The sequence below is a fragment of the Pinus tabuliformis genome, chromosome 3_2, assembly GCF_031772625.1.
Source record: "Pinus tabuliformis cultivar Carrire ecotype Pingquan chromosome 3_2, CPIR1, whole genome shotgun sequence".
Classification (NCBI taxonomy): domain Eukaryota; kingdom Viridiplantae; phylum Streptophyta; class Pinopsida; order Pinales; family Pinaceae; genus Pinus; species Pinus tabuliformis.
Genome location: NC_142302.1, coordinates 984,724,628 through 984,751,696, shown reverse-complemented (window position 1 = coordinate 984,751,696; position 27,069 = coordinate 984,724,628). Strand labels below are relative to the sequence as shown.

At 39.4% G+C, this 27,069-nt stretch overlaps 1 protein-coding gene across 1 annotated transcript in view; it reads right to left on the bottom strand.

The window, feature by feature from the left end:
- Positions 1-5,422: 5,422 nt before the first annotated feature.
- LOC149183914 (oxysterol-binding protein-related protein 1A-like) overlaps positions 5,423-27,069 on the bottom strand; it is a 223,242-nt gene continuing 201,595 nt past the window's right edge. Inside the window, exons 6-11 of the mRNA XM_089417309.1 lie at positions 7,717-7,872; positions 7,230-7,397; positions 6,990-7,130; positions 6,541-6,771; positions 6,330-6,443; positions 5,423-6,245 (exon numbers count right to left, since the gene is read on the bottom strand). Of these exons, the coding sequence (XP_089273435.1) occupies positions 6,078-6,245; positions 6,330-6,443; positions 6,541-6,771; positions 6,990-7,130; positions 7,230-7,397; positions 7,717-7,872 (978 nt within the window). The 3' untranslated portion in view covers positions 5,423-6,077. The remainder of the gene's footprint in view (positions 6,246-6,329; positions 6,444-6,540; positions 6,772-6,989; positions 7,131-7,229; positions 7,398-7,716; positions 7,873-27,069) is intronic.

Below are 27,069 nucleotides of genomic sequence, written 5' to 3'. Positions count from 1 at the left end.
GATCAATGGATGGAGATCTTCCTAGTTGAGAGGGAGTGTTAAAATTGGAAACTAGGGCCAAACTCCATGTGGGTCATCTTATTTATGACGACTGATAATTTTCTTGGATCCCTCTCATCGAGAGGTGTAGGATTGATCTAAAGATCATCCGATTCCACTAAGTATACATGGAGTTATGAATTTATTTGCATTATAAGACAATTCGTCAAGGTAGGCCAGCAACCAAATAAACCTCACATGTGCTCAACGTTTTAGTATAAAAGGAGATGACTTGAGAGTCATTTCTCACACACACTTCTATCTTGATTTCTATCCACTTGTCTTTGGTTTTAATGGAGGAGAAATCTAGGAGTGGAAGCCCTAAACGTTGGAGGATAAGAAGTTGCCCTAGCCGCAGTTAAGAAGAAATACATTGTGCCCTAATCTAGAGGATGCAGTCATGAAGAAAATCCCTAACACTATTAAGGAGTAGCCCTAAACCTATACGTTGGTCCCTACTAACGCAGACCTAAAGGTTGCCCTAATGCAGACCTAAAGGCAGCCCTCACTAAGACCTAAAGGCAGCCCTAACGAAGTTATGCTAAGGCAACTCAAGAAGAAGGAGGACACTTATGTGAAGGGTCAAAGGGACAGCATGGAGGCTGCCCTAGATAGAGTGATGAGTTGTGTGGACAGTTGAGCCTTAGTCGCAGCATGAAGGATCAAAGGGACAACGTGGAGGTTGTAGGGACAGCGTGGGGAAAAGACAGTTAAGTGCACCATAAGCAAGCAACCAGACCAAGGACAATAGAAGAAATATACTACTGTTTGTGGACGGATAGCTGGGTGTGTAAGGGCAGCCAGATGCCCTAACCAGTGACCATATAAGCAGCAGTAAAGGTAGCATTGGAGCAGCAGTGTTGTGAACAGCAGCAAAGTAAATAGGACAACTGGGTATAGGACAATTGGGCTACATGGTGCTACTAACTAGTGCTGCAATGTTCAATGGGACAACTGTATGATGTTGGGACAACAGTATGATATAGTGCTACAATGTCCAATGGGACAGCTGTAAGATTTTGACACAACAGTATGATATAGTGCTACAATGTTCAATGAGACAGTTGTAAGATGTTGGGACAAGAGTATGATATAGTGCTGCAATGTTGAATGAGACAACTGTAAGATGTTGGGACAACAGTATGATATAGTGCCGCAATGTTCAATGAGACAGTTGTAAGATGTTGGGACAACAGTATGATATAGTGCTGCATTGTTCAATGGGACAGTTGTAAGATGTTGGGATAGCAGTATGATATAGTCTAGTGCCGCAATGTTCAATGGGACAGTTGTAAGATGTTGGGACAACAATATGATATAGCGCCACAATGTTCGATGGGATAGTTGTAAGATGTTGGGACAACAGTGTGATATAGTGTTGCAATGTTCAATGGGACAATTGTAAGATGTTGGGACAACAGTATGATGAGACAGAACAACGATGGGACAAAGATGATATTGTGCCACAATGTTCAGTGCAATGATGAGGTGGTGGCACAATGGGACAGCAATGACATTATGCATCAGTGGCACAATGGGATAGCAAGCATGGACAACATGGCGCAACATGGCAAGCATGGTGTAGCATGGCAAGCATGGACAACATGGATAGTTGTGGCAAGCACATGAGACATGTTGTATGACAACATGGTTCTGAAATGGCACATGTGACAACAATGCAGCATAGGGTGCAGCACGATGAGGTGCAACATGATGACGAGATGCCGCACTATGATAGGTGAAGGAGTCACCTTGGAAAATCAGTTGAAGCAGCATGTCTTCAACTGATCTCATGTATCATCTTCTTAGAGATGATCTATGATCTTATCTACATAAGTCAAAGTGTTGACTTCTGTTGTAAATGTACTATCTCTCTCTCTCTCTGTTGAACCATTGAAGAACATATAAGAAGAATTGATCAAGGGTTTCCCCACATTGGGGTTTGTCCCTGGCTAGCGCCACATCTTGTGTCCTCTTGTCTTGGCTCATCTTTTGCAATATATGTTTATGTTCTATCTGCAGTTTACTTTAACGCTGATGTGATTGCTAATCTAGAAAAGATATTGAGCTAATTGTTAGAACATACCTAAAATTAACACTTTTACTCCATTTAAATGTTATTGTAGTTATTTCCATTCTCTAATCGTTCTACTCAAAACTTGTAGATGCAATTACTAAATATCTCTGATATAGTTAAGCTTAATGTTACAATCTAGATAAAGTTACCATAGCCCACATGGTGTTTCTTCTTCATTTGATGAGTTTTATAATATACATCTCTTGACTGCGTATAGTATAATTAAGGTTTGTCTTATTCTCAGGATGCAATTCCTCTGCATCCACTTGTCTAATTATTTTAGACTTAATAACTTTATTTAGAATACGCGTTACTAACAATAACCCAAATATTCTTATAAAAACCCTGTACACATAGCCTAAATATTTAGTTTCTTCTGCGACCATTTGTAGTTAATAATTTAGAATATCGGCTACACTTTCACCTTAATTGCATTCTTTACCATAAATCCTTACGATAATATTTCACGGTAAGTCCTGGAATTTGCAATGAAGTCTTCTTAAACAGGTAATGTACTAGTATTATAGTACTTCTCCAAATTCTCAAACGTAACTCCGTAAACTCCATTGGTTGTTTATGGTTATTTAGATTTTCCAAGATTGTTTGTCCTAAAGCTAAATCCTAAATTATATTCGGAGTATAGTTGTAAATAATCCACCTGAGATAAATAAAATAGTATAAACACACTAATATAGATATTTATATATATTTTTCCTTCAAACAATAATACTATTTCAACTAGACTCGCAAACAGAATGGACATGTTATTTACAGGAATACTAGAAGTATTCCATGTTTCTTGAGCTTGAAAATATTGATTGTTATCCTATAAAGATTCTCATTAGTATTTTAATTATTTTCCACTACACAGCTTAATCCTTATTGCTGGAAATTTTTAATATTCCAAGGATCTTAATTGTACATATAATTAATTAAGGATTCATTCCAACTCTCTAATTATAACTCCACAAGTTAAATTTATAAAGATATTCCATCCAATGCATGCCCTTTCAAGATATTAAATAGAACTATCTAATTTAAACTTTTAAGTCTATTGGATAATTATAATTTCTGAAACTTTGTTACATATACATGATCATATCCTTAAACTACGTAGGCATAATTTTTGTTAGTATTCGTTTACTTTATCTAACTACCATAGTATTCCTCTAAATGATTCAACAATTTTCAACAAAATTTCATAATAATAATAATGATAACAAATATGTAATCTAGCAGAAATCCATGAAACACAATCTTATAACTATAACTAATTGTTTGGGAATATTAAGGGAGAGAACATGCTCCTCCCAACCAATGGATTGCAACCAAAAATTCCCCTTGAACTCAAACTTCATACATTTAGGAATCAACAACAACCTCTTCATGTTCCAAAGTGGTTTTTTTATAGTTTTTTCCCAATAGAATTTTCCTTAGTAGTGCCCTGCTTTTAGGGTCTACACCCCTTAATTACCTAGGCTTTTTATTTAAATAAGAAAAAATGTTTTGTTTTCTTTAAAGCCTCTTTCCTATTGTGCTTTACTATTTGTTTTTATCTTACTTAGTGAAGTATTTAGCATCATTTTTCTCTCCCATTATACTATTCTTGATTTCATCATTTTCTCCTTGAGATTTTTAGGAGAATATTTGGGAAGGTCCACCATGTGGCCTTGACCACTAACAACTTTTTCTAGAATAAGAAGTCTATTACTCAAGTGCTATTCCCCGATGGTTTCCAAATAATTCATTTATTAATTAATTAAAAATTAATTTATTACACAATTAAATAATTTTGTTTAAAATAACAAAAGTCTATTACACAAGTGCTATTTCTTCATGATTCTCAAACAATTCATTTATTAATTAATTAAAAATTAATTTATTACATAATCAAATAATTTCAATCCTAGCTTCCATAGCCATTAAGTTCAAACAATATTTCAATAGTCTAAAAATAGTCATATCTTCAAAAAGAAAAACATAGGAATGTCACACCAACATAAGATGGATAATAATATGAAACCTATATATGACATGTATTTCATAATTGAATAATGAATAATAGATATATGATATACTTGTTCAAGATAAAACCATGTCAATGTATATTTACATGCATTGACTAATCATAATGGTCAAGGGGTCATGCCTCTTGAGTAGGTCATGTCCTTCAATAGGAAGTGTCCATTTATTATTATTATTCATTGATATTTATTTATAGATTTATGTTCAATATAGTTGTTAATATTTTAACCTCTATTCTTAGGTCTTTGGGTTAGGGCTATCGTTTTGGACTCTTTAAATTTCTTGAAATCCCACATGTAATTAGCTCCAAATGTGCAAGTAATGGGGTTGGACATGGTATCCACTTAGTATGGCGATGATCAAAGCAAAGATCAACTTGTTTAGGATATTACTTTCTCATACAAACTATAATTGAGGTGCTCTTTAAACCATTGGAAATTTCTTGGTATGGGAATTGGTTAAAGAAAAAGTCAACTTGTCAAAACATTTCTTTGTCATACAAACTATAATTGAGGTGATATTTAAACCATTGGATACTGGCACTAGAAAATTCATTAGATTATTTTAGCCATGTTTTAACACCTAAAAATGTTGGCTAAGCCCTCAAATAAGGATTTTATAGTTTCAACCTTTCCCACTTTCTTCCGGATATGATATGGAAATGGCCCCCAAGTCCATGACTCCTTTTTCACCCTGTAAACCCCCAAAATGGATAAAAAAACAAATTGTGGTCAATTTCAAATCATTTATGAGTGGTTAAATAGATGAAAAAACATATTATAGTCAATTTCAAATCATTTATTAGTGGTAATTTTCCTTGTTGATCTTCTTCGAGAAGTCTCACTACTACATTGGAATTCAACTCATCTTGCTACTTGTCTAGAAACATTTTCACTAGTCCTCTTACCTCACTTTCTTCCAAGGTTTCTTCAAATGGTTTCTACGTAACTCAAATATGTTCATCATGATTGCCGTTTACACATTGATGAAATATATCATCCCTACTACGTAGTTGCAAAACCTTCTTGAGTAAATAGATTTATATGTTCTTATAAGCCTTTTGTCTAATAAAGTTAGTGACCGACTTTGCATCCAATTCTTTCCTACACTTTTTTAGAATATGTGCAAATGCTTTACCTCCAAAATCTTTAAAACTTTAGGATGAATAATGGTAGTGACCATTTCAAGTGTATATATTCAAGTTAATGATTATGCTCCAGTAGGGGACAAGAAACGCTGAAAAATAATGATGTGCAGAGTCTGTAGACACCACATGCAAAAACCAGTCTTATCTTAATATAAAAATAACATGAAACTAAATAATGTGAAATTGTAATTGTAATGTTTATAATGAATTAGACAAGCTCTCCTGCAGAGAACAAGTCTCAATGTCAAAGCATTTTTTAATGTCAACTCTAGTCTAGCACAACATACACCTGATACTCGCTTTTGCAGATCAGTCATGTATATAAATAACGTGAGTATCTCCTGCAGTGTGATACCATTCCTCTTGTAGAGGAAATATACCTCTGAAAAGAGGCATCAAGTTGCTTTTGTAATGTCATGCCAACATTCCAGATTCTGGAACTCCAACTATGGGATTCAAAATATAAATACGGAAAAAAAGCATACATATTTTCTTGATTAAATTAAAACAAATTAATGCAGACAATCTTGCATGCCCTCCAATACAGATAAATATTTGAAGCGGTGCAAAGTCACTTCAACTCTGCTGGCAGAAGAATGATACAAGCATACTCAAATGCAGGACACCCAAGCCACACAAGGCATAATTAGTCATTCTTAGTAGCTGATTTCTTTGTTATTCCCCGTGAACAAGCCCCGCAGCTACATCTGACTGATGGGATAAACAATTTTGAGCTTCTTTGGAAAGTCAACTTGGATATGTTTGGACCTCATCAGAAGAGAGCTCATCTCAATCAATAGAATTCTCGGAAATTGTCTGACCAAATATATCAGAAAAGCCTTCCCATTTACCTTGTTCTCTCGCTTCCCAGTATCCTCCAATGTACTCATATGCATCCTTACCTTTCTCTTTTCGAAACCACCGTGGCTGCCATCCCCTTTCTTGTAGTTTCCTAGACTGCAATGTTACAAAGATCATTTGAATATTAACTTTATTCGGCAAATTACTTATTTCGGGAAGAAATGAACTGAAATAAATTACCTGCCGTTGTAACTGTTCCAACCTCATTTTTTCTGCATTAGCCAACTCATATTCACCATTTTCCAAATGTCTTTGATCTGGCCTTAGCCTTGAGTCAGTTGGTGGAAGTTTTTCCTTCACATAAGGGAATAAAACTCTATAAGAACAACGTATAAGAATCGGAAGGCATATGCTTCATATGCCTGAATTTGGTATTTCAATTTGAATTTACCTTAAGACTTGGCGTTAGCTCATTAAGAGAAGTTGCGAACGGTGTAAAGTTGTATCTGCTATTATTACAAGAAGGTTTGTTCCGTCGCCACAACAAACAAGCCTCGGACATTGGGTCATATCCCTTGGGCTTTGCACTCACATCGCCAAGTACGTAATACATACTATCATCCCACTTCCCCAGTAATGTCGCTACCTTGTTCCCACTCCTATCTTGAACAAACCCATGAACCTGTGAAATGAGAACAACAGCAGTGCCAAAATCTGAATCAGAATCAAAGTAGAAATCGATAAACTACAGAAGTAAAATGTACCAAAAAAGCAATGGAATAACAATCTACTCTTAAGGAAACACAATTCCATGCATGAGTATAGTCAGGCATTATTTTACACGTAAGAAGCTACAAAGCTAAGAGGAGGGGTGGGTAATGAAACACATAAGGCCATAACCTGATGAGGGTTACGGTCAATAATAGACTGTTCCTTGAATTTGAGCTTACAAGAATATTCACCACTTCCCTGTATACGCATTGTTCCATAGTGATCACAGTACAATTTGCCCAAAATGAGATTGTAGATAGACGTTGTAACCTGCAAGTAAAGCAAGCTTACTTTTGCTTTATAAAATAATAACAATAATAATAAACTTCTGTTGAAAATATAAAGATTACGTCTTCCTAATTAAGTTACCTTACTCCACTGAAACAACTCTCCATCATCGAACTTCAGTGCAAGAATTCCAACAGGGTCAAGCTGAATAGAACGGCCCCAAAATTTTCCCTTTAGATTACTGTCTCCCCAAAACTTCCATCCTCTACCCTCACAATGGCATGCCACAATCATGGGATGATGACTAACCTGTATGCAAAATAAAAAACTTATAAAAAGGATAATTTTAACCTTAAACAATAAAACTTTTGCATGGTAGTTAACAGAAAACATCAGTAATGGATGTCCTTGGAACAAATGTAAACGTTACAGCTTGTGCTTCATCTTCTCTAATGGACAACCTATGAAAGCAGAGGCTGAATTGATGACTTTCAACTTAGCTTGTACTTCATCTTCTCAAATGGGCAACCTATGAAAGCAGAGGCTGAATTGATGGCTTGCAACTTAGTGAGCAAAATTTGGCCAATAACAGATGACAAGATACATAAATAGTCCCAGTAGAACTAACCTTTTCAGAAAAGAAACGAAGCCCTTTATCAGGATAATCACCCTCATACGTCTCCCCCAAAAGTGGATTAAAGGGCTTGCAGTGTCGACCTTCAGTGGAAGCATATCCGGAAACTGCAAATGCTGCTACAGTTAGGATCCTCATCAGGCTGTTCCCCTGAAATACAACACCCAGCAATGGATGGTACACAATAAAATAACTTTAACATTCAAGATAATAATGTAACTGCATAGATTCTTGAACTTCAAGACTTGCTTCCCTCTGCTAGAAGAAATTGGCATGCTCAACCTCAGTGCACATTTAGGCAAACATAATGAAATAGCTATCTGAAAGAGATAACCAAGGACATACTTATATCCTGCTTTTACACCTATACAGTGAAAACCTTGGCCGCATCTTTCAATTTATATTGGTAGTTAAATCCTGAAAACAAGTGATAATCGCAGTTACGAAAAGCAAAGTCCAAGCACAGAAGGCACCAGTGCCACAGGGATCATGATCTAAATTAGCAAAGGGCAAGTTCGAATCAGATACCTAGATGAGTTTCTCCAAATCGGGCAACTAAAACTCGGGGTTGACCGAGTTCAAGAACTGACATCCTGACAAGTGAGACAGATATGAAAAGAAAATACACAGAAGGAACCATTGTCACAGGGATAACGATCTAAATTGCCAGATCGCAAGTTTGAATCAGATCACTGCCTAAATGAGTTTTCTGAATTGGGCAAGTCAAACTCAGGGTTGGCTATGTTTGACTTAGTCAATTAAAGTTTGACTTGCGATCCCCGAGTTTGACTCAACCATATCCAGGAAGCTTCTAAAACCCCTTTTAACTGTGACTTCTCTCTTTTTTTTGACCTGTTCGAGTGAATTTCCTCTCTGCTTGTTGACTGCAAGTGACAAACAGCTTAATGAGGCCAAATCATCTAGGGCACCTAACAACACTTGTTGGCCATCCACCGAAGCTGCTGGACCTCTACGGCATAAAAAAAATGAAGTTTTCGAGGATTTACTCAGCAAGCTATTGTTACATTCCTCCTATAGCTTCTTTTTCACCCTTCGATGTACCCCTACTTGCTGTTTTTGCCATTTATTAGTTGCTCTTTGTTATTTAAGGTTTGTAGTAAAATTGCAGAGGATTTTTTTAAGGGATTTCGGGGTTTTTGAGTTATTAAGGTTTGTTTACGATGTATTTTTCAGGGGTTTAAAAGCTGTAGCATATTAGTGAGAGCGTTCACTGAAGAAGACAGCAGCCATTCCCCTTGATCTGTCAGCTGTTATCTTGCTGAACATAAACTTTAAACAGCAGCAAAAGAGTAAAAATGCCAAGGGAGAAGGATTTTTACTTGAGCTTACAGTGAAAAAATTCCACGATCAGCTAAGCTTCTATGTAAATTTTTCCAAACTCGTACTGGTGCCATTTTTAGATTCAAATACCACGTTGACCATATTCACAGCCATGACAATGGTACTTACTTCTAAGTTCACCAAGATGTTAAATGGCAAGTCAACTTGGCCAATGATACCCTCAATGAGGTTAAAGCCAATGTTGCATGAAGCGGGGATAAAGCAGGTGCATTTTTTGGAAGTGAGGCATCGGAAGAGTCATTTTTCAAAAAACCTCGGAAGCAAAGCTTCCCAGAAGCATATATGTATGTCATTGCATTTATAGTAAAAAAAACATCCAAAATGGCAAATTAGTTGCAGAATATATCAAAGCATGCATATAGTACACAAATCAACATAGAAATAGCATCCATAGTACATTGATGATTGATTATTTGAGCATCAACCATCTACAATCTAGATTCTTCTCCCCTTATCTAGCCTTTGCCTCTACCTTGATTCTCTAGGGATATCGGTCAACATTGCCCAATTTTGATCAAACTACCTGATCCAAGCCTTAATATATAGTAGAAAAAGCTTACCATGCCTGATCAATGATTTTGACTTGAGTGAAGGGTAAATTTTTGCTAAGGCCATGACAAATGAGTTCAACAATCAACACCACCAACAGTGGGATACATATAGGGTTTGGCGCTCTTGATTAAATGCCAATCACAAACCCTCAAACATGATATAATCTAATGAAACGCCACAATCCCATTGATCTTGAAATCCTGAAAACACTAAAGTCTGCTAATTTTTGAATGGGATATGAAATTCTATTTTCTCCATATTAAGTCCAATGAGGTTGGAAGTTGGAACCACTCTCAAACATCCCGAGTCATTTCATGGTAATGTTAAAAATTTAAGTAAAAAGATGAAAATTTCATTTTTATCCTTTTACTTTAAGAATTTAACATTTCTATTAGGGAGCATCTAGGAAGTGCTAGGGAGCATCAAGGGAGCACCTTGGCAATGTCCGAGAAGCCCCACTTTAACCACAATTAATGAAAAATAAAAAATAAAAAGAAGTTGAGCCATGGAACTGTGCGACTTGATCTCGGAACCTCTTGCAAACTGTAGCAGAACTATGCCAAAACTACGTTTCGACCATGCGGAACCACACATGGAACCGTTGTGGTTCCAAATTTCCAGGAAGCATGATTTCTGTTTTGATTTTAGGAACCACAGTTTCCCTGCAGTTCCACATGGGATGCAAATTTGACTTCTAAACTGGGCGGGGGGATGGATCCTGCAACACTGGTTAAAGCCACAAAACAAGAATAAAGGCAGAAATGGTAAATCTCATAGGTGGCCATTATTTTTCTAATAAACCTTGTTGCCTCCCTTTGTTCAATCCTTAATCCTAGGCATAAATTTTCCATACGTGCCTCAAACTCAAACTCAAGGTCAAAGCCAAATGTTGCCTCCTCCTCCCTTTCCTACAAATTTGAGATGGAGATGAAAATATACATGCTTTTCTTGCTTCCTACACACAATCCAATTCCCAACTTTAGCTTAGATGGCATGACTTGGAAAAATCATGTTCATAGTCGCGCAAGGAAGGCCATTGCTAATTTTTGGTACTATTTCTACATTCCATTCAACTTTGTTGGAGCCCCTTACTAGCAATCTATGTTTGATGTTGCGTATACTACACATCTAAGGTTCAAAACCCCTACATATGAGCTAAGTCACCAGGTTCAACAAACTTAATCCTTTAAGTTTGAAATTCACCAAAATTCATCTAAAATTGAATTTGTCTGATTTAGTTCACTAAAGCTAGAGGTGAACCTTTAGTTGAACATGGATCCACTCATAAACTTCAAAAAAAAAATTAAATTCATCTAAATTGGTTAGAGTTAGACTATGGTTTGGCACATGAATAAAAAAAATGAAAAAGAAAAGGTAAAACCTTAATATTACCCTAAAGTCTAACTCATTGCCGCATTCTACACCATCATTCCCGATTGTTGCTCCACAATCCCCTCTGCAAACTCCTAGAATTTGTAACTTGAAGGTTGAGAGTCCAAACTTGAGATTGCATCCCACAAGTAGCTTTGTCCCTTCATAATCCTGAAATTTGTGCCCTGTAACCCACCAAAAGTGGGTACCCCTAGGAGATCTTTTTCTCCAAATCATCTTCTTCAAGCCAACAGCCAACAACCCTAACAGCTAGCCAATGTGATGTGCCATTTTATTTCTGCCACCTGCATCAGCCATATGTTTCCTTGCCCATTTGTGAAGAGAACATGTTAGAAGGTGGGCAATTTGATCCAAAGTTATGCTATTCATTGTGTAATCGAGTGCTTATGCTTTTTTTTCGTTTGGGCAGTTGGCAAAGATTAGTGGGTGACTTAGAAAAAGGAGGGGTTTTGACTGTAGTTTTGTTCCCTCACCTTGAATGGGGGGCTTAATCTTCAATCTTAGTCCAATGTGATCTCCCCTAATGGCATGTGGGCACTACTTGGGAAACCCCGATTGAGAGAGTGTGGTCCCATTTGTTGAGAAATCTAAGGTAGCTTGATTAGGTTGATTTCTCTTTACTTTGATAACTGCTTGTGATGTTCTTTTACTTAACTTGATGTACTTGTAGTTAGCTTCGCCTTTTATTTGACTATTATGGTGTTCTTACCAACAAACAACTACCAAAACTATGAAGATCAATAGAACAAGAGGACACAAGATATAGGTTGCTAGCCAAGGCCAAAACCTCTCCCTTTGAGAGGAAAACCCACAAGAATTATTCTCTTCTTATAGAATCTTCAAATGACGAATTCCAAGACCTAAGACCCAAGACAAAGATTCCTCTGAGACCAAGTCAACCTCTCCTTTGATGAGTTTGTCCTTCACAAATTCAACCAAGTCAAACTGTCCCAAAATTGTTGCACCTTCACAAATTCAAACCTGCAATTTCTTGATTGTAATTTTGGTCATGCTGCAGAAACCCTAGCTTGGACATGTGAGGAAAAGATGATGAAACATCCATGCTCTCTCCTTCGCTTGAATTGGTCTTCTTTCCTTAGTATTTCGGCTTGCAAGAGTGATCCTCTTGACACTAGATTTCGACTCTTTTAATGATTGCAATTTGTAACTTCAGAAACCCTACAGCTCACACGTGTGAGAGGATAAACACAAAAATTCAGTTTTTACAACTTCAATTTTTCCTTCTTTTGTTCTCCTTCTTCGCTCCTTTTAGGTCTCTTTTTCGTCCTTGCTCGAACTTGATGGATGTCCCTCAAATGAGGTCGATTGCACACATATATATACCCTTTCCTTAGAGCTCGAACTATCATCATGAGGCCAACTTGTCCTCTACTAGGCCGACTAGTCTTCTTGTAGCCTAACGTGGTCTTGGAGGGAGACATTCAACTCTTTTGACTCATTATAAATTCCTTTTTCATGATACAAAATGCCCAATAGGGTCCTTTACATATGACAATGACTCTTTGACTTCTTTGACTCTATGACAAATCATAAAAGCACACAATGGGTGTTTTGACCTATAAATAAATTGACATAGAGCATGAAACCAAACCTAGTTACCTAGAGAATGAAGACAAGTACAAGTACAATGACAATTATGAACCATGAAGACAAGTACAATGACAATTATGAAGACAAGAACAATGAAAGTATGAAGACCAAACCTAGTTACAATTCCAACACTCCCCCTTAACTAGGGAGGTATTCATAATGACTTAACAAGATATTCTCAGGTTGAGAACTTCTATAAGAAAGGATATGGATTGATAAGCATCAATGATGATAGCATCACCATAACCAGCATTGCCAAACTACCAAGGCCTTGACAAGTAAGCTATATTCTCCACTAGATCAGAGTACAATGCTAGGAGGCGCAAATTTGGACACCACCGCCTCTCTGAGGCACATACTCCACCTAGGTGTTCACCAAGGCATGTCCTCACAGGACCGTTTCCTAATCCATTGTCACAATACTTGGCACAAGGAAATGTCGGTCCTCAGGATCTTAGATCATTGTACTTGACTTATAGTAGCTAGTCCTAGTCACAGTACAGATCTTCAAAGAATGTTGGTCCCTAATTCAGCATTCTCCCTACCAATGTTCATGCACTAGACTTACAGTTGTTAGTCCTGGCCATAGTACGTGACACATGGAGAACACGATGTCCACCCTCACTCCTTCTCAACTAGGGAGGAGATAACCACAAGCCTAAGCTTGTCTCAAAAACACTCATCTTTTCATGAAAAGGAACTTCATCAATGCATCGACTACTTGTTCCTCTTGTGGAGATTCATTGTAGCTTCTCAGCTCCTATCTGCATCACATCATAATGAGGTTCGACATTCCTGATTTTATGACAGTCTTTATATCGAATCCATCTTGTCATCAAATAGTCCATCACAACATTTTACGGAGCCAAACTACTTCATAGCTAATCGTACAAACTTCCATGTTCTCTTCCTTCACATTGCAACAAAATTTTGCTTCAAGCTCTATCGAGAAATCATACCAACTTCCAAGTAGATTCAAGCATCAGTAGTATATGTATTCATCATTAGCACTGCCAACTCAATTCATCTGTACTTGAATCGAATCCAATCAACTCAAGTAATGTTGTGTCCATCCAAGAACTTGCAACTCCCTCTTTCCAACTGAGGTAAGTGAACTTCTTCTTTTATTAAGTCTCGCTTTCATGTTGCCATCAAATTGGCTTCTTTAATGCATACTTCAAATTGCTTTCTTCATCTATTAAGATTCAGAAAAATCTTTGTGCTTTTCTACGTTCTTCCAATTCTTCCATTGGCAAATAACGCTTAGATAGTTCTTGTTATGACTTATCTTTTTGAGGAAGGTTAGTTCCCTCTTAATCTTAGGCCTGTTCACCAACCTTGTTCTGACATTAGCATGGTGTCATTTCTGTCATCTTCAAGAGATAGATCTTCTTCTTATAGAGGAAACGATTAGTTAGGGTTTTGTTCCTAGGGTTTTCTAATTCAAACCTTTGCTAGGGGTTACAAACCCTAGACTCTCCAAATTCTTAAAGATATACCATTTAAGAATTGCAAATTCTACACGCATACTAATAAGTTAGATGCAAAAACCCTGGAGATGTTATTAACAAGCCTTCTATGAGATGGAGTTCATTTCATTCATTGATCACATAAATCTATATGTAAGGAGAGACTTTGAATGCTAACATATCATCGATCTCTAATATATCTATGCAGACCCTTTTATAATATGTCACTATAAAGGAGCAGAAGATCGTTAGCTTACCCTTTATGTCTTATTTATAGATATGATCATGACCTAGAAGACTTAGTATTCATATGTAAAATAATTGACATAGGTCATTAGTTGCAAATGAACAGAAAGTATACATACCTCTTTCAACCATGTCCAACCATACAAGGATTCAATCCTTTTGTAGCAGAGATAATTTGTCTTCTCTTCAACGTCTACCTTCAACAGAATTACCTCAAATATTTGACCTTCAAATTTAGTCTTGTATGAATTTTAGGGCTTCTAGATAAATGTTGGCGTTGACTTCAGATTATTACATAGATTGATCACTTTTGTCACATGCCTCAGCGATAGAGTTCAAAGATGATCCATATGGTTTTGGTTTCTTTCATAGACATAGTTCCTTTAACGTTAGATCACAATGGACATGTCACATAGATGATGAGCTTTAGATCTTCATGACACTTTTGTTCTTTGCATATAAATTTTGTCCTTCGTCCCTCAAGTATATAAACTCAGAGCTCGCATATAACCATAGTGCCACAGAAAGTTTTCGATGCCATTGCAATATAGTGTCACAGAAGGTTCGAATACCACCACAGAAGATTCGGATTTGTCACAAGTTCAGGCCATTGTCTTTGTCTTTATAAACATTACATTTCATTGTGCTAGGTATAAACTGTATAGAAGAATGGATATAAAAGCTCTTCCTTTTGCAATTAGACGCTTCATCATACTAGACTTTGATGCTTACATAGAGAACGAGATGGACTTCCTCAACCACATCATGTGTTCCAAAACATGTCTACTTAAACTTCAGGAAATTTGGATGCCTTTTACTGATCTTAGATAAGTGTCACAGTGAGCTCGGGTGCCATAGAAAAGTATTGTCAAGGTAAGTTATCTTCTTTTCTTGAGTGAGAGTACACAATTTTTCTTCACATCGGCCTTTTGTTAATTTTCCATTGTTCTATGCTTTTGTACAATCACTTAGCCTATTCTTTTCTTCAATTAACAATCAAATATAATCTTCCAATGATAGATAGCAATTGTAGATAGAACAGTAAAAAGCAATGTACAATAGAAGTAATTCAAGAGACACAAGATTTGGTCAAAGACCATGGAAAATCCCCAAAAGGGGGAAAAGCATTTCAAATTCTTCTTCTTATTATATTGTCATATAATGTTCAGCAAAGAGATACAATGATTCAATCCATCAACAAAAGAGTCAAAGTCAATTCTTTGACTATCCAAGAGATCTACCAACTAATATCCAATAGATGAGCCTCAAAGTTCAAATCTGGCCAACAACTCAAAGTCTGCAATTCTGCCATGGTCAACAGAGGTCAAAGATGCCCTAACTAGTCCACTAGTCAACGGTCAAAGTCTTACAATTAGCTTGGTCAAAGCAACATTAAACTCGGCCTTCAAAAATTGGTCAAACCCATCAGAAACAGTCAACAAGAACTCAGTCAAAGGAGAGAGAAAATCCACCGTCAAACTTCAGATTCCCTACAGTCAAAGTTTGCGGTCAACGGGAGTCAAACTACCCAGAAAACCTCAATCTCTGTCCAAAGAATGTGGCCTCCAAAAACAAATCCAAAACTGAAGTCAAACTAACTCAAAGTATTCCCAAACACCAAAAAGGCAACGTTGGTCAAAGGCTGGTCAAAGACAGATTTCGGTCCAATCTGAAATTCTCCCTCTCCTACTTGCACGTGTGAAAGAAGACCTGCAATTACAAACTTGTACGAACCTCCAAGAGAAGAAAAATATGTGTGAGATGTGTGTCCAAATGAGGTTGACTTGACTTGTATTTATATGAGATTTTGGAGACCCAATTTGTCTTCTAGGCCGACCTGAACTTTTGGGCACATGTGGGTTTTCACATTAAAAAATATTTTTCCTTGACCAAATTAAATTTTTCCAAGGGCAAAGAGGGTCTTCTCCAAACAAGGAAGGTTGTCCAAAGGAGGGAATTTGTCCTTGAGTTGCCAAATTAACACTCCCTCTCAGCTAGGGAGAAATTTCCAACTACAACATATGTCCCATCTCAAATGTCTCGTCATCATCAAGTCAAATGTTGTCTCTGCTCATCTCTGCTCATTTGTTGAACACTCTCGAATCTAAAAGAAGAAGAATTTGACATCATAGGGGAGCTCAAGCTACCACCCTCTATCCAAGGACAATAGGTGGGATATGACTTACCACAAGGGTAAGGATCACACTCTATCCTATTGACCTATGACAATAGGCAAGATACCACTTACCATGAGGTAAGGATCACAAACTATCCTATTGTCTGTTGATCTTCCCAACTTGACCCTCAAGAGTCAGTGGTAGAACACCTGCATCCCATAACATGAGTAGGATACTACTTACCATAAGTGCTAAGGATCGCGCCTAACTCAAGTAGTGAGCACCCATTGACCAGATGGGTGGGAAACAATCCCAACAAGAACAACTTGTGGGTAGGATGCCAACTGGGCTATACTCTGTAAAGACCAAAGAGAGACGATAGGAAGGATACCACTTATCGTGGAACGTAAGGATCATAGACTATCCTATTGCTCGACAATAGGCATGATACAAATTACCACGCAAGGTAGAGATCATATACTATTGTATTGTCTAGTGTTCCCTCAACACCAAGAGCTCTCTGGGTCAATTCCTGTCCCTGTGACCTCAAACAAAGGGGAACAACATAGCTCAGTGTTCTTGATTAACCAAGACCCTTACCTAGGAGGGTCACATCCATCAGTTCAAGCTCCTCTCTGAAGACCAAGAACTTCACTTTCGGCAAAGCCTTGGTAAGTATATATGATATCTACTCATCAGTCGAAAGGTGATGAAGTCTCACTACCCCTCTCTACACCATATCTCGAATATAGTGATACTTGATCTCAATGTGCTTGGACTTGTCATAAAATACGGAATTCTTTGCTACTCAGATCCCACTCTTGTTGTTGCAATAGATCATTGTCATGTCCAGGACCTGTCAAACAGCTCTCCAAAGAGATTTCTCGACCAAACTACCTCACATCTAGCCATGCTAGCAGCAATATACTCTGCCTCTACTGTACTCAAAGCTACGAACTTATGCTTCCTACTCATCCAAGATATCATGGCAGAACTCAAACTAAAGCAACACCCTGATGTGCTCTTCCTATCAATAATGTTTCCAGCCCAATCAACATCAGTGTATCCATGAAGTCTCACATCTCTAACAATATATTTCAGACCAAGGTTAATCATCCCACAAATATCTCAACACATGCTTGGAAGCAATCCAGTGTGCATGAAGAAGCTCAGTCATGAATTGACTCAAAGTGTTCAGTGCAAAGCATATGTTTGGATGGGTGTTCACAAGGAACACCAATGCCCCAATCAGTTGTCGATACTCAGAGGCGTTTGCCAAGTCAGGTCCAACAACTTATCCACATAACTTTTGGAAATTCATCTCCATCGGTGTGGCCAAGGACATGCATTCTACCATTCCAAATCTTTCCAATAATTTCACAACATATTTTCCTTGAGAAAGGAAAATCTCGCCAGGTCTTTGCCACACTTCTAATCCCAAGAAGTAATGCATCAAACAAAGATCCTTCATTTCAAACTCAGAGGCCAACTTGTTAAAATTGGCAACTAGGGCCAAACTCCATATGGGTCATCTTATTTATGGCAGCTGATATTTTTCTTGGATCCCTCTCATCGAGAGGTGTAGGATTGATCTAAAGATCATCTGATTCTGATAAGTATTCATGGAGTTATGAATTTATTTGTGTTATAAGACAATTTGTCAAGGTCGGCTAGCAACCAAATAACCCACACATGTGCTCAATGTTTTAGTATAAAAGGAGGTGACTTGAGACTCATTTCACACACACTTCTCTCTTGATTTCTCTCCACTTGTCTTGGGTTTTAGTGTGAGAGTAATCTAGGAGGAAGTAGCCCTAAGATGCAGGAGGAAAGGAGGCTTAATAATCAGCCCTAGCTGCAATCCTAGCCCTAGCTTCTACGCATAACCTAGCCGCAGTCAAGAAGAATAAATATGCTGCCCTAATCTAGAGGATGCAGTCATGAAGAGAAGCCCTAACGTTATCAAAAAGGAGCCCTAACCTATACGCTAGTCTCTACACAGTCAAGAAGGAGGCCTATAGCCCTATACGATGGTCCCTACAAAGACATAGTCAAGGAGGATAATAGCATGCCCTAGCCGCAGCATTAGGAGGCTACCCTAGACAGCGTGGAAGGGTTGTATCGACAATGTATCTCTGAGGTAAGTTTAAGGGCTAAACGCAGTTAGTTTAAGGCCTGTTTCAGGGTGAAGGAGGGTCGAGTTCCCTTGCTGGAAGATCCACAGTCATAGGACTGATTTGACAGCACTTTGGAGGAGTGCAGATCCATCGAAGGGCAGTCGCAACCCTACACAGTCTTTCTATAGGCTGCCGCAATAATTACAGGTAGGTCAAGGTTGTTAAAGAGGGCTAGACTACCCAGAACCACAGCAAGAAGGGTTAGCCTCCTAACAAAGGGCAACCGCACTCCTTAACAGCAGAATTGAAGGTTGGATATGGGACTGTAATGATGCCCTAACCAGGCCTACATGGCAGCATAGGAGTGGACCTTGAATAGTGAGTTGTAGCATGCAGCTGATGGTATTTTGGCAATGAGGATGCTAATGGATGAGGGTCCTAGGACATGGTACAACAATGTTCAATGGAACAGCACAATGATGGGACAACAATGACATTATACATCAGTGCTAGTAAATGGGACAGCTGGGCTACATGGTGCTGCAAAAACACATGGGACAGAAGCAAGTTATGTTAAAGCTATTGGGACAGCAGCAACGTATAGCAAGATGTGATGGGACAGCAACAAAACAATGGGACAGCAAGCTAACATGGAATGGCCATGTCACTAACAGTGGGATAGCAATATACCACATAGGACAACAGTGGCTAGCATGGTGCAACAATGGCACATGGGACAACAGTGCAGCATAAGGTCCAACATTGTGATGATGGATGCAGCATGGTGCTGCACAGTGAGGTGCAGCATGATGACGAGATGCAACTCAATGATAGGTGAAGGAGTCACCTTGGAGAATCAGTTGAAGCAACATGTCTTCAACTGATCTCATGTATCATCTTCTTAAAGATGATCTATGCTCTTATCTAGATAAGTGAAAGTGTTGACTTTTGTTGTAAATGTACTATCTCTCTCTCTCTCTGCTAAACTATTGAAGCACATATAAGAAGAATTGATCAAGGGTTTCCCCACATTGGGGTTTGTCCCTAGCTAGCGCCACATCTTGTGTCCTCTTGTCTTGGCTTGTCTTTTGTGATTTATGTTTATGTTCTATCTGTAGTTTAGTTTAATGCTGATGTGATTGCTAATCTAGGAAAGATATTAAGCTAACTGTGAAAATTGAAATAAATTGATCTAAGCATAGAACATACCTAAAACTAAAACAACTCCCTCTTACTCTCGAGCATCAAGGGCTCACTACCTATCAAGAATAAATCGTCAACATATAAAACCAAAATCACAGGCATACCTTGGACCACTATGAAGCAAACATTTGGGTCAACACTGCTTCTTGTGAATCCAAGCTTCACCAGGTAGCTGTCAATGAGGGCATACCAGGCTCTAGGGGCTTGCTTCAAACCATATAGAGCTTTCTTCAACCTGCAAATATGAGTCTTCCTATCCTTCACTTCAAATCCCTGAGCTTGTTCAACATATACTTCTTCTTGTAGTATACCATGGAGAAATGCAGTCTTCACATCCATCTGGTCGAGGGTCCATCCTTGACTAGCAGCAAGGGAAATAATAGAACAAATAGTAGTGTATCAGGCAATTGGTGCAAATTTGTCATCATAGTCTTCTCCCTCTTTCTGGGAGAAACTTCTAGCCACAAACCTTGCTTTATACTTCTCAATGCTTCCATCAGCTTCATGCTTGATCTTGTATAGCCATTTTGAAGTCACAATAGACTTTCCTTTAGGTCTCGGAACAACATCCCATACATATTCTTCATAATAGACTCATACTCTTCAGCGGTGACATCCTTCCAAACCTGCTCTTTCGCTGCTTCTTCAAAAGTGAGAGGTTCAGCCTATACGATGGAGCTCGTAGCTACAATGTATCCCTGGTACCGACATGGCTTCTTGCTTTCTCTAAAGGTTCTTTTGGCAAAAACATGTCTTTCGACATCCTGTAATGTATTGTGAAGTCAAAGGGGTCTCTGTTAATTTTAGGTATGTTCTATGCTTGAGCAATTTATTTCAATTTTCACAGTTAGCTCAATATCTTTTCCAAATTAGCAATCACATCAAAATAATAGTAAATTGCATATAGAACATAAACATAAATCGCAGAAGAGAAGCCAAGACAAGAGGACAGAAGATGTGGCGCTAGCCAGGGACAAACCTCAATGTGGGGAAACCCTTGATCAATTCTTCTTATATGTTCTTCAATAGTTCCGCAGAGAGAGAGAGAGATAGTACACTTACAACAGAAGTCAACATTTTGACTTATCTAAATAGGAGCATAGATGATCTCTAAGAAGATGATACATGAGGTAGTTGAACTCAGTTGAAGACATGCAGCTTCAACTGATTCTCCAAGGTGACTCCATCACCATGCTGCACCTCATCATCATGCTGCACCTCATTGTATTGCACCATGCTGCACCCATCATCACTATATTGCATTTCATCATGCTTCACTAATCATAACTGTACCCATCATTGTACTGCATCATGTATCATTGTTGTCCCATTGTTGTACCAATGTTGCACCATGTCCAACAACACTGATCTACACCATGTTGCACCATTACTTCTGTCATGCTGCCATACTGCTTTAGTCATGTTGCCATACAGCCTTAGCTGTTAGCTATGGCCTATGGCCTAGCCCAGCAACAAGATAGACTGTGATCCATGCAATAGTCAACACTTTGACCCAATACATGACAAACTCTCACTCCAAGTTTGCTGCCCAACCGCTGTGGAAATTGTCACTAGTCTAGGTCATCTAATCATGAGATCTGCCCTCATCTCATTGACTTCTACATGTTGCCTTAACACGATCCAAATCTGATCCTCATCTAAGATCCAACACCTACAAGAAATGTCATAAATTAAAATAACATACCTTAGCTCACTGCTTTGAGGTCTGATTTGTTTGTTGCAAACTAGGCCTGGTTAGGGCATATCACAGTCCCTTTGCCAGCCTTATTTTTCGCCCAGATTTGCTCCAAGGTGATGCGGCTGCCCTTCCTAGTGGGGATGAGACCCTTCACTGTAATCCTGGGCAGTTCTAGCCCTTACAAAGTCCTCAGCCTACCCTCAATCCCTGCGACATGCTACAACAAGCTTCCACAGGCCCGCAACAACCTTGTTAAGGGCTTGCCCACCCTAAAACGTCCTCAAAGCAGTCCCTCCTTGGCTGCGGCCTACTCTTGAAGGGGTGTTGGCACCCTTGGTTGCTGTCCTGGGCATAAATAGCCCCTAAACAGCTCCACACTGCCCTCCAAAGATGACTTAGGACCTGCGGCCCACCTAAAACACCATACGTTGCCCTTCCTTCAAGACTTCTGCACCCAAGACACCTCCACGCAAGCTGAACCAACCTCTCCTTGCCTCAGCCCTCTAGGGAGCTACCACTAACTCCCCTCACAGCAATTATGTCCTCAAACTAACCCTAGAAACAACCCTAAAACACCACGTTGTTCCTTCCTCCTCTCCAATAAGTTTGCACTTTAGGATTAGGGCTATCTCCTTCACAACATGACTGTGTCTTCCTTGACAGCATATTGGCTTAGGGCAGACTACGTCTTCTTTGATTTAGGTCATGTGTAGAGCATCTAGGACAACGTTTAGACTTAAGGCTTAGGCTCCTTCCCTACTTCGTCTAGGGCTTCCTCCTCTTAGACTTCTCTTCCACTAAAACCCAAAACAAGTGGAGAGAAATAAAGAATGAAGCGTGTGTTCAAATGACTATCAAGTCACCTCCTTTTATACTAAAACATTGACCACATGTGGGGGTTATTTGGTTGTTGGCCGACCTTAACGAATTGTCCCATAACACAACTAAATTCATATTTCCATGAATACTTACCGGAATCAGATGATCTTTAGATCAATCCTACACCTTTCGATGAGAGGAGTCCAAGAAAAATATCAACTGCCATAAATAAGATGACCCACATGGAGTTTGGCCCTAGTTGCCAATTTTAACACTCCCTCTCAACTAGGAAGAACTCTATCTGCTGATCTATCTGCCAGACTGTACTATCTCTGTCATCAGTGCCCTACACTGCTCTGCTCTACTCTACTCTGCTCTGCTCTACTCTGCTGAACCATGAAGAAGAAGAATTGATCAAGAATGTCTCATACCATTCTCTACTGACCTGAAGTCAGCCCATATGAATAGAGTGTGTCATACCACTCTTATTGATCCCAGATCAGTTCCAAAAGAGAGTGAGTTATATCACTCTTACTGACCCAAAGTCAGTTCCAATTGATCCTAGATCAATATCAAAAGAGAGTGCATCAAACCACTCACACTGACCCGAAGTCAGTTTCATTGATCCCAGATCAATATCAAGAGAGAGTGAACCATATCACTCTTACTGACCCAAAGTTAGTTCCAATTGATCCCAGATCAATGTCGGTCATCCTAGCATATGGAATATGGTAGATACATGATGTGTCTATCAGTACTTCTATGGTCCCTATCCTCATTTCCCTGCTCATTGGCCAAATGAGAGGTACTTCCCATGAGTCCCAGACTGCATGGGTAGGATGCCTTGACAGGAGAACCACTCATCCTGTCCATAAGTTGCCACGGGGTATCACAGGGGAAGGCTGAACCATTCACCCTGTACATAGCGCACCAATAGGGGAGGGTGAGTTTCCCTATGGTCGCTTGTTGCTCCAAGAAGTACCCCAAGCCCCCCGGAGCTCCCAGAGCTCAATGCATGCATCATACAGGATCCTCATAGGAGGGTCTCTCAACGACTCCACATCGTTCTTGGAAAGTCACAAATTTGACCTTTCCCAGGGGCTACGACAAAATGTCGACAACCTGCACATCAATCCCAATGCGATGGAGCCTCCTTGCTCATTGATGTACCATATCCCAGATAAAGTGGTACTTGATGTCTATATGCTTGGAGCAATCATAGAATACAGGATTCCTCAACAATGAATCTCCCTCTAGTTGTCACAGCAGATCAAAGCGGTATCCATCATGTGTCCAAATAGCTCATTGAAGAGCTTTCTCAACCAGGCAGCTTCGCAAGAGGTCATACTCGTAGCTATGTATTCGATCTCAGCAATGCTCAAAGCAATTGTCTTCTGCTTCCTGCTCATCCAAGATATCGTAGCAAAACCCAAAGAGAACTAGCACTCAGAAGTGCTCTTGCGATCCTCCTCACTGCATGCCCAGTCAGCATTCGAATAATCATGTAGCTTCACATTTCCTGCAGAGTATCTCAATCCATGAGAGATTGTGCCCCGAAGATATCTCAAAAGATTCTTGGCACCAATCCAGTGAGGCTCAACCATATATGAGCTAAACATGCTAACTGCAAAACATATATTCGGACGGGAGTTCACCAAGAACATCAATGCTAGAATGAGTTTATGAAACTCAAAGGAATTTCCCAAATTAGGTCCGGCATCCCTACCACATAAATTCTGAAAGTTAAGCTCCATCGAGGTAGTCACGGGCTTGCAATTCACCATTCCAAATCCGGAATTCAACTCCCTCTTACTTTTGTAAATGAGAGGGTTTTCACCTGTCAAAAAGAGGTCGTCCTCAGAAGGTGCCAGTATGAGAGGTCTACCATCCACAACCTTCAAGCAAAGGTTTGGATTGACTTCACTTCTAGTGAATGTCAGCTTCATCAAACAGCTATCAATCCTCCCATATCAAGCCCGGGATGTTAGCTCTAAATCATAGAGAGCTTTCTTCAACCTGAATACATGAGATTCTTGATCATGATCTCAAACCCCTTGGGTTGTTCCAAACCTGTGGACCTGCTACATGAGTGGAATGGTCCCCTTGTAAGATTTTCCTTCGATACATCTCAGACATGTACCTTCATGCTCTTCTTGAATTCAAGCATCCCTGTCACCATCTGACTCACATCAGGTAGGGTCCCATAATAAGTAGACCTTTGGTGCTATAAATGAGATGTGTCAACTGACATGGTCCGCAATGGACTTCCTGGAACTTGATACAAATTTCCAATCTTGAACTCAAGGATAAAAGCATCTTTGAAAATTCTATTTTCAAACACGTAGCTTTCCATCGATGAATGCCACCATGAAACCTTTGACTTTCATTGCCGAAATAGAAACCAGGTTCTTCTTGCGATTAGGTACATAAAGATCTTCTTTTAAGTGAATCAAGTTACCCTCTTTCAATTGAGAGGTAACATTCCCTACACCCTCTCCGGGATAGGTGGCATTGACTCCAAGTATAGTCCCATGATTGTTTCCATCTCTACCAAATTAGAGAGAGCACCCTTCTATCCGATGAAGCGCCTTGAAGCACTATAATCAATAACCCAGATTCCCAAAGAGTCTGAAGGAGAGGGCCAATATAAGATAATGCTTCTTTATCTTATCAGAAAACAACATTTGATTCTTCATACCTAGGGTTCCTTGCTTTTTTTGAAGAGTCGGCTATTTCCTTGATGACCTGCGTTATCTGTCATTCCTCTGATCATTGAAGATGTCCCTGGAATGATTTTTATCAACATCAAGTAATGTGTCCCTACCATTTGGACACTCCATCGCATAACGGGCGAACTTATTGCAAGCAAGGCATCTGTCATTCCTTCCACCCTTGGATCCAGACTTCCCTTTGAAGTGATCTTTAGGTAGGCCATCAAAGGCTTCCACTGCACCATTCTGATAATATTCTCCACTTGGATTTCACCCTTGGTGAATTTGAAGAGGGATGAGGAACCCATTGAGCCTTTTGTCCTTTCCCAACTGTCTTCGGTGATTGCTCTTTCACTCTTGCTTGGGCTTTGTCTTCACCTCACCTTTGATACCATGTTAATTTTAGGTATCTTCTATGCTTACAACAATTTATTTCAATTTTCACGGTTAGCTCAATAACTTCTCCAAATTAGCAATCACATCAGCATAATAGTAAATTGCAGATAGAACATAAACATAAATCGCAGAAGACAAGCCAAGACAAGAGGACAGAAGATGTGGCGCTACCCAAGGACAAACCCCAATGTGGGGAAACCTTTGGTCAATTCTTCTTATATGTTCTTCAATAGTTCAGCAGAGAGAGAGAGAGAGAGTACATTTTCAACAAAAGTCAACACTTTCACTTAACTAGATAAGAGCATAGATCATCTCTAAGAAGATGATACATGAGATCAGTTGAAGACATGCTACTTCAACTGATTCTCCAAGGTGACTCCATCACCATGTTGCACCTCATCATCATGCTGCACCTCAATGTGCTGCACCATGCTGCACCCATCATCACTATGCTGCATTTCATCATGCTTCACTAATCATAATTGTACCCATCATTGTACTGCAGCATGTATCATTGTTGTCCCATTGTTGTACCAATGCTGCACCATGTCCAGCAACACTGATCTATACCATGATGCACCATTACTTTTGTCATGTTGCCACACTACTTTAGTCATGCTGCCATACAACCTTAGCTGCTGGCTATGGGCTATGGCCTAGCCCAGCAGCAAGATAGATTGTGATCCATGCAATAGTCAACACTTTGACCCAATACACGACAAACTCTCACTCCAAATTTGCTGCCCAACCACTGTGGAAATTGTCACTAGTCTAGGGCATCTAATCATGAGATCTTCCCTCATCTCATTGACTTCCACAGGCTGCCTTAACACAATCCAAATCTAATCCTCATCTAGGATCCAACACCTACAAGAAATGTCATAAATAACATACATTAGCTCATTGTTTTGATGTCTTTTGTTTGCTGCAAACTAGGCCTTGTTAGGGCATATCATAGTCCCTTTGCCAGCCTTCTTTTCCACCCAGATTTGCTCAAAGGTGATGCCGCTACCCTTCCTAGTGGGGTTGAGACCCTTCACTGTAATCCTGGGCGGGTCTAGCCCTTACAAAGTCCTCGACCTACCCTCAATTCCTATAGCATGCTACAACAAGCTTCCACAGGCCTGCAACAACCTTGTTAAGGGTTTGCCCACCCTCAAACGTCCCAAAGCAGTCCCTCCTTGGTTGTGGCCTACTCTTGAAGAGATGTTGGCACCCTTGGTTGTTGACCTGGGCATAGATATCCGCTCAACAACTCCATGCTGCCCTCCAAAGATGAGTTAGGACCTGCGGCCCACCTACAACACCATACGCTGCCCTTCCTTCAAGAGTTCTTCACCCAAGACACCTCCACGCAGGTTGAACCAGCCTCTCCTTGCCTCAGCCCTCTAGGGAGTTGCCTCGGCCTCCCCTCACAGCCATTCGGTCTTCAAACAAACTCTAGAAGCAACCCTAAAACACCACGTTATTCCTTCCTCCTCTCCAACGAGTTTGCACTATAGGATTAGGGCTATCTCCTTCACAACATGACTGTGTCTTCCTTGACAGCGTATTGGATTAGGGCAGACTGTGTCTTCCTTGATTTAGGTCATGTGTAGAGCATCTAGGACAGCATTTAGACTTCAAGCATAGGCTCCTTCCCTACTATGTCTA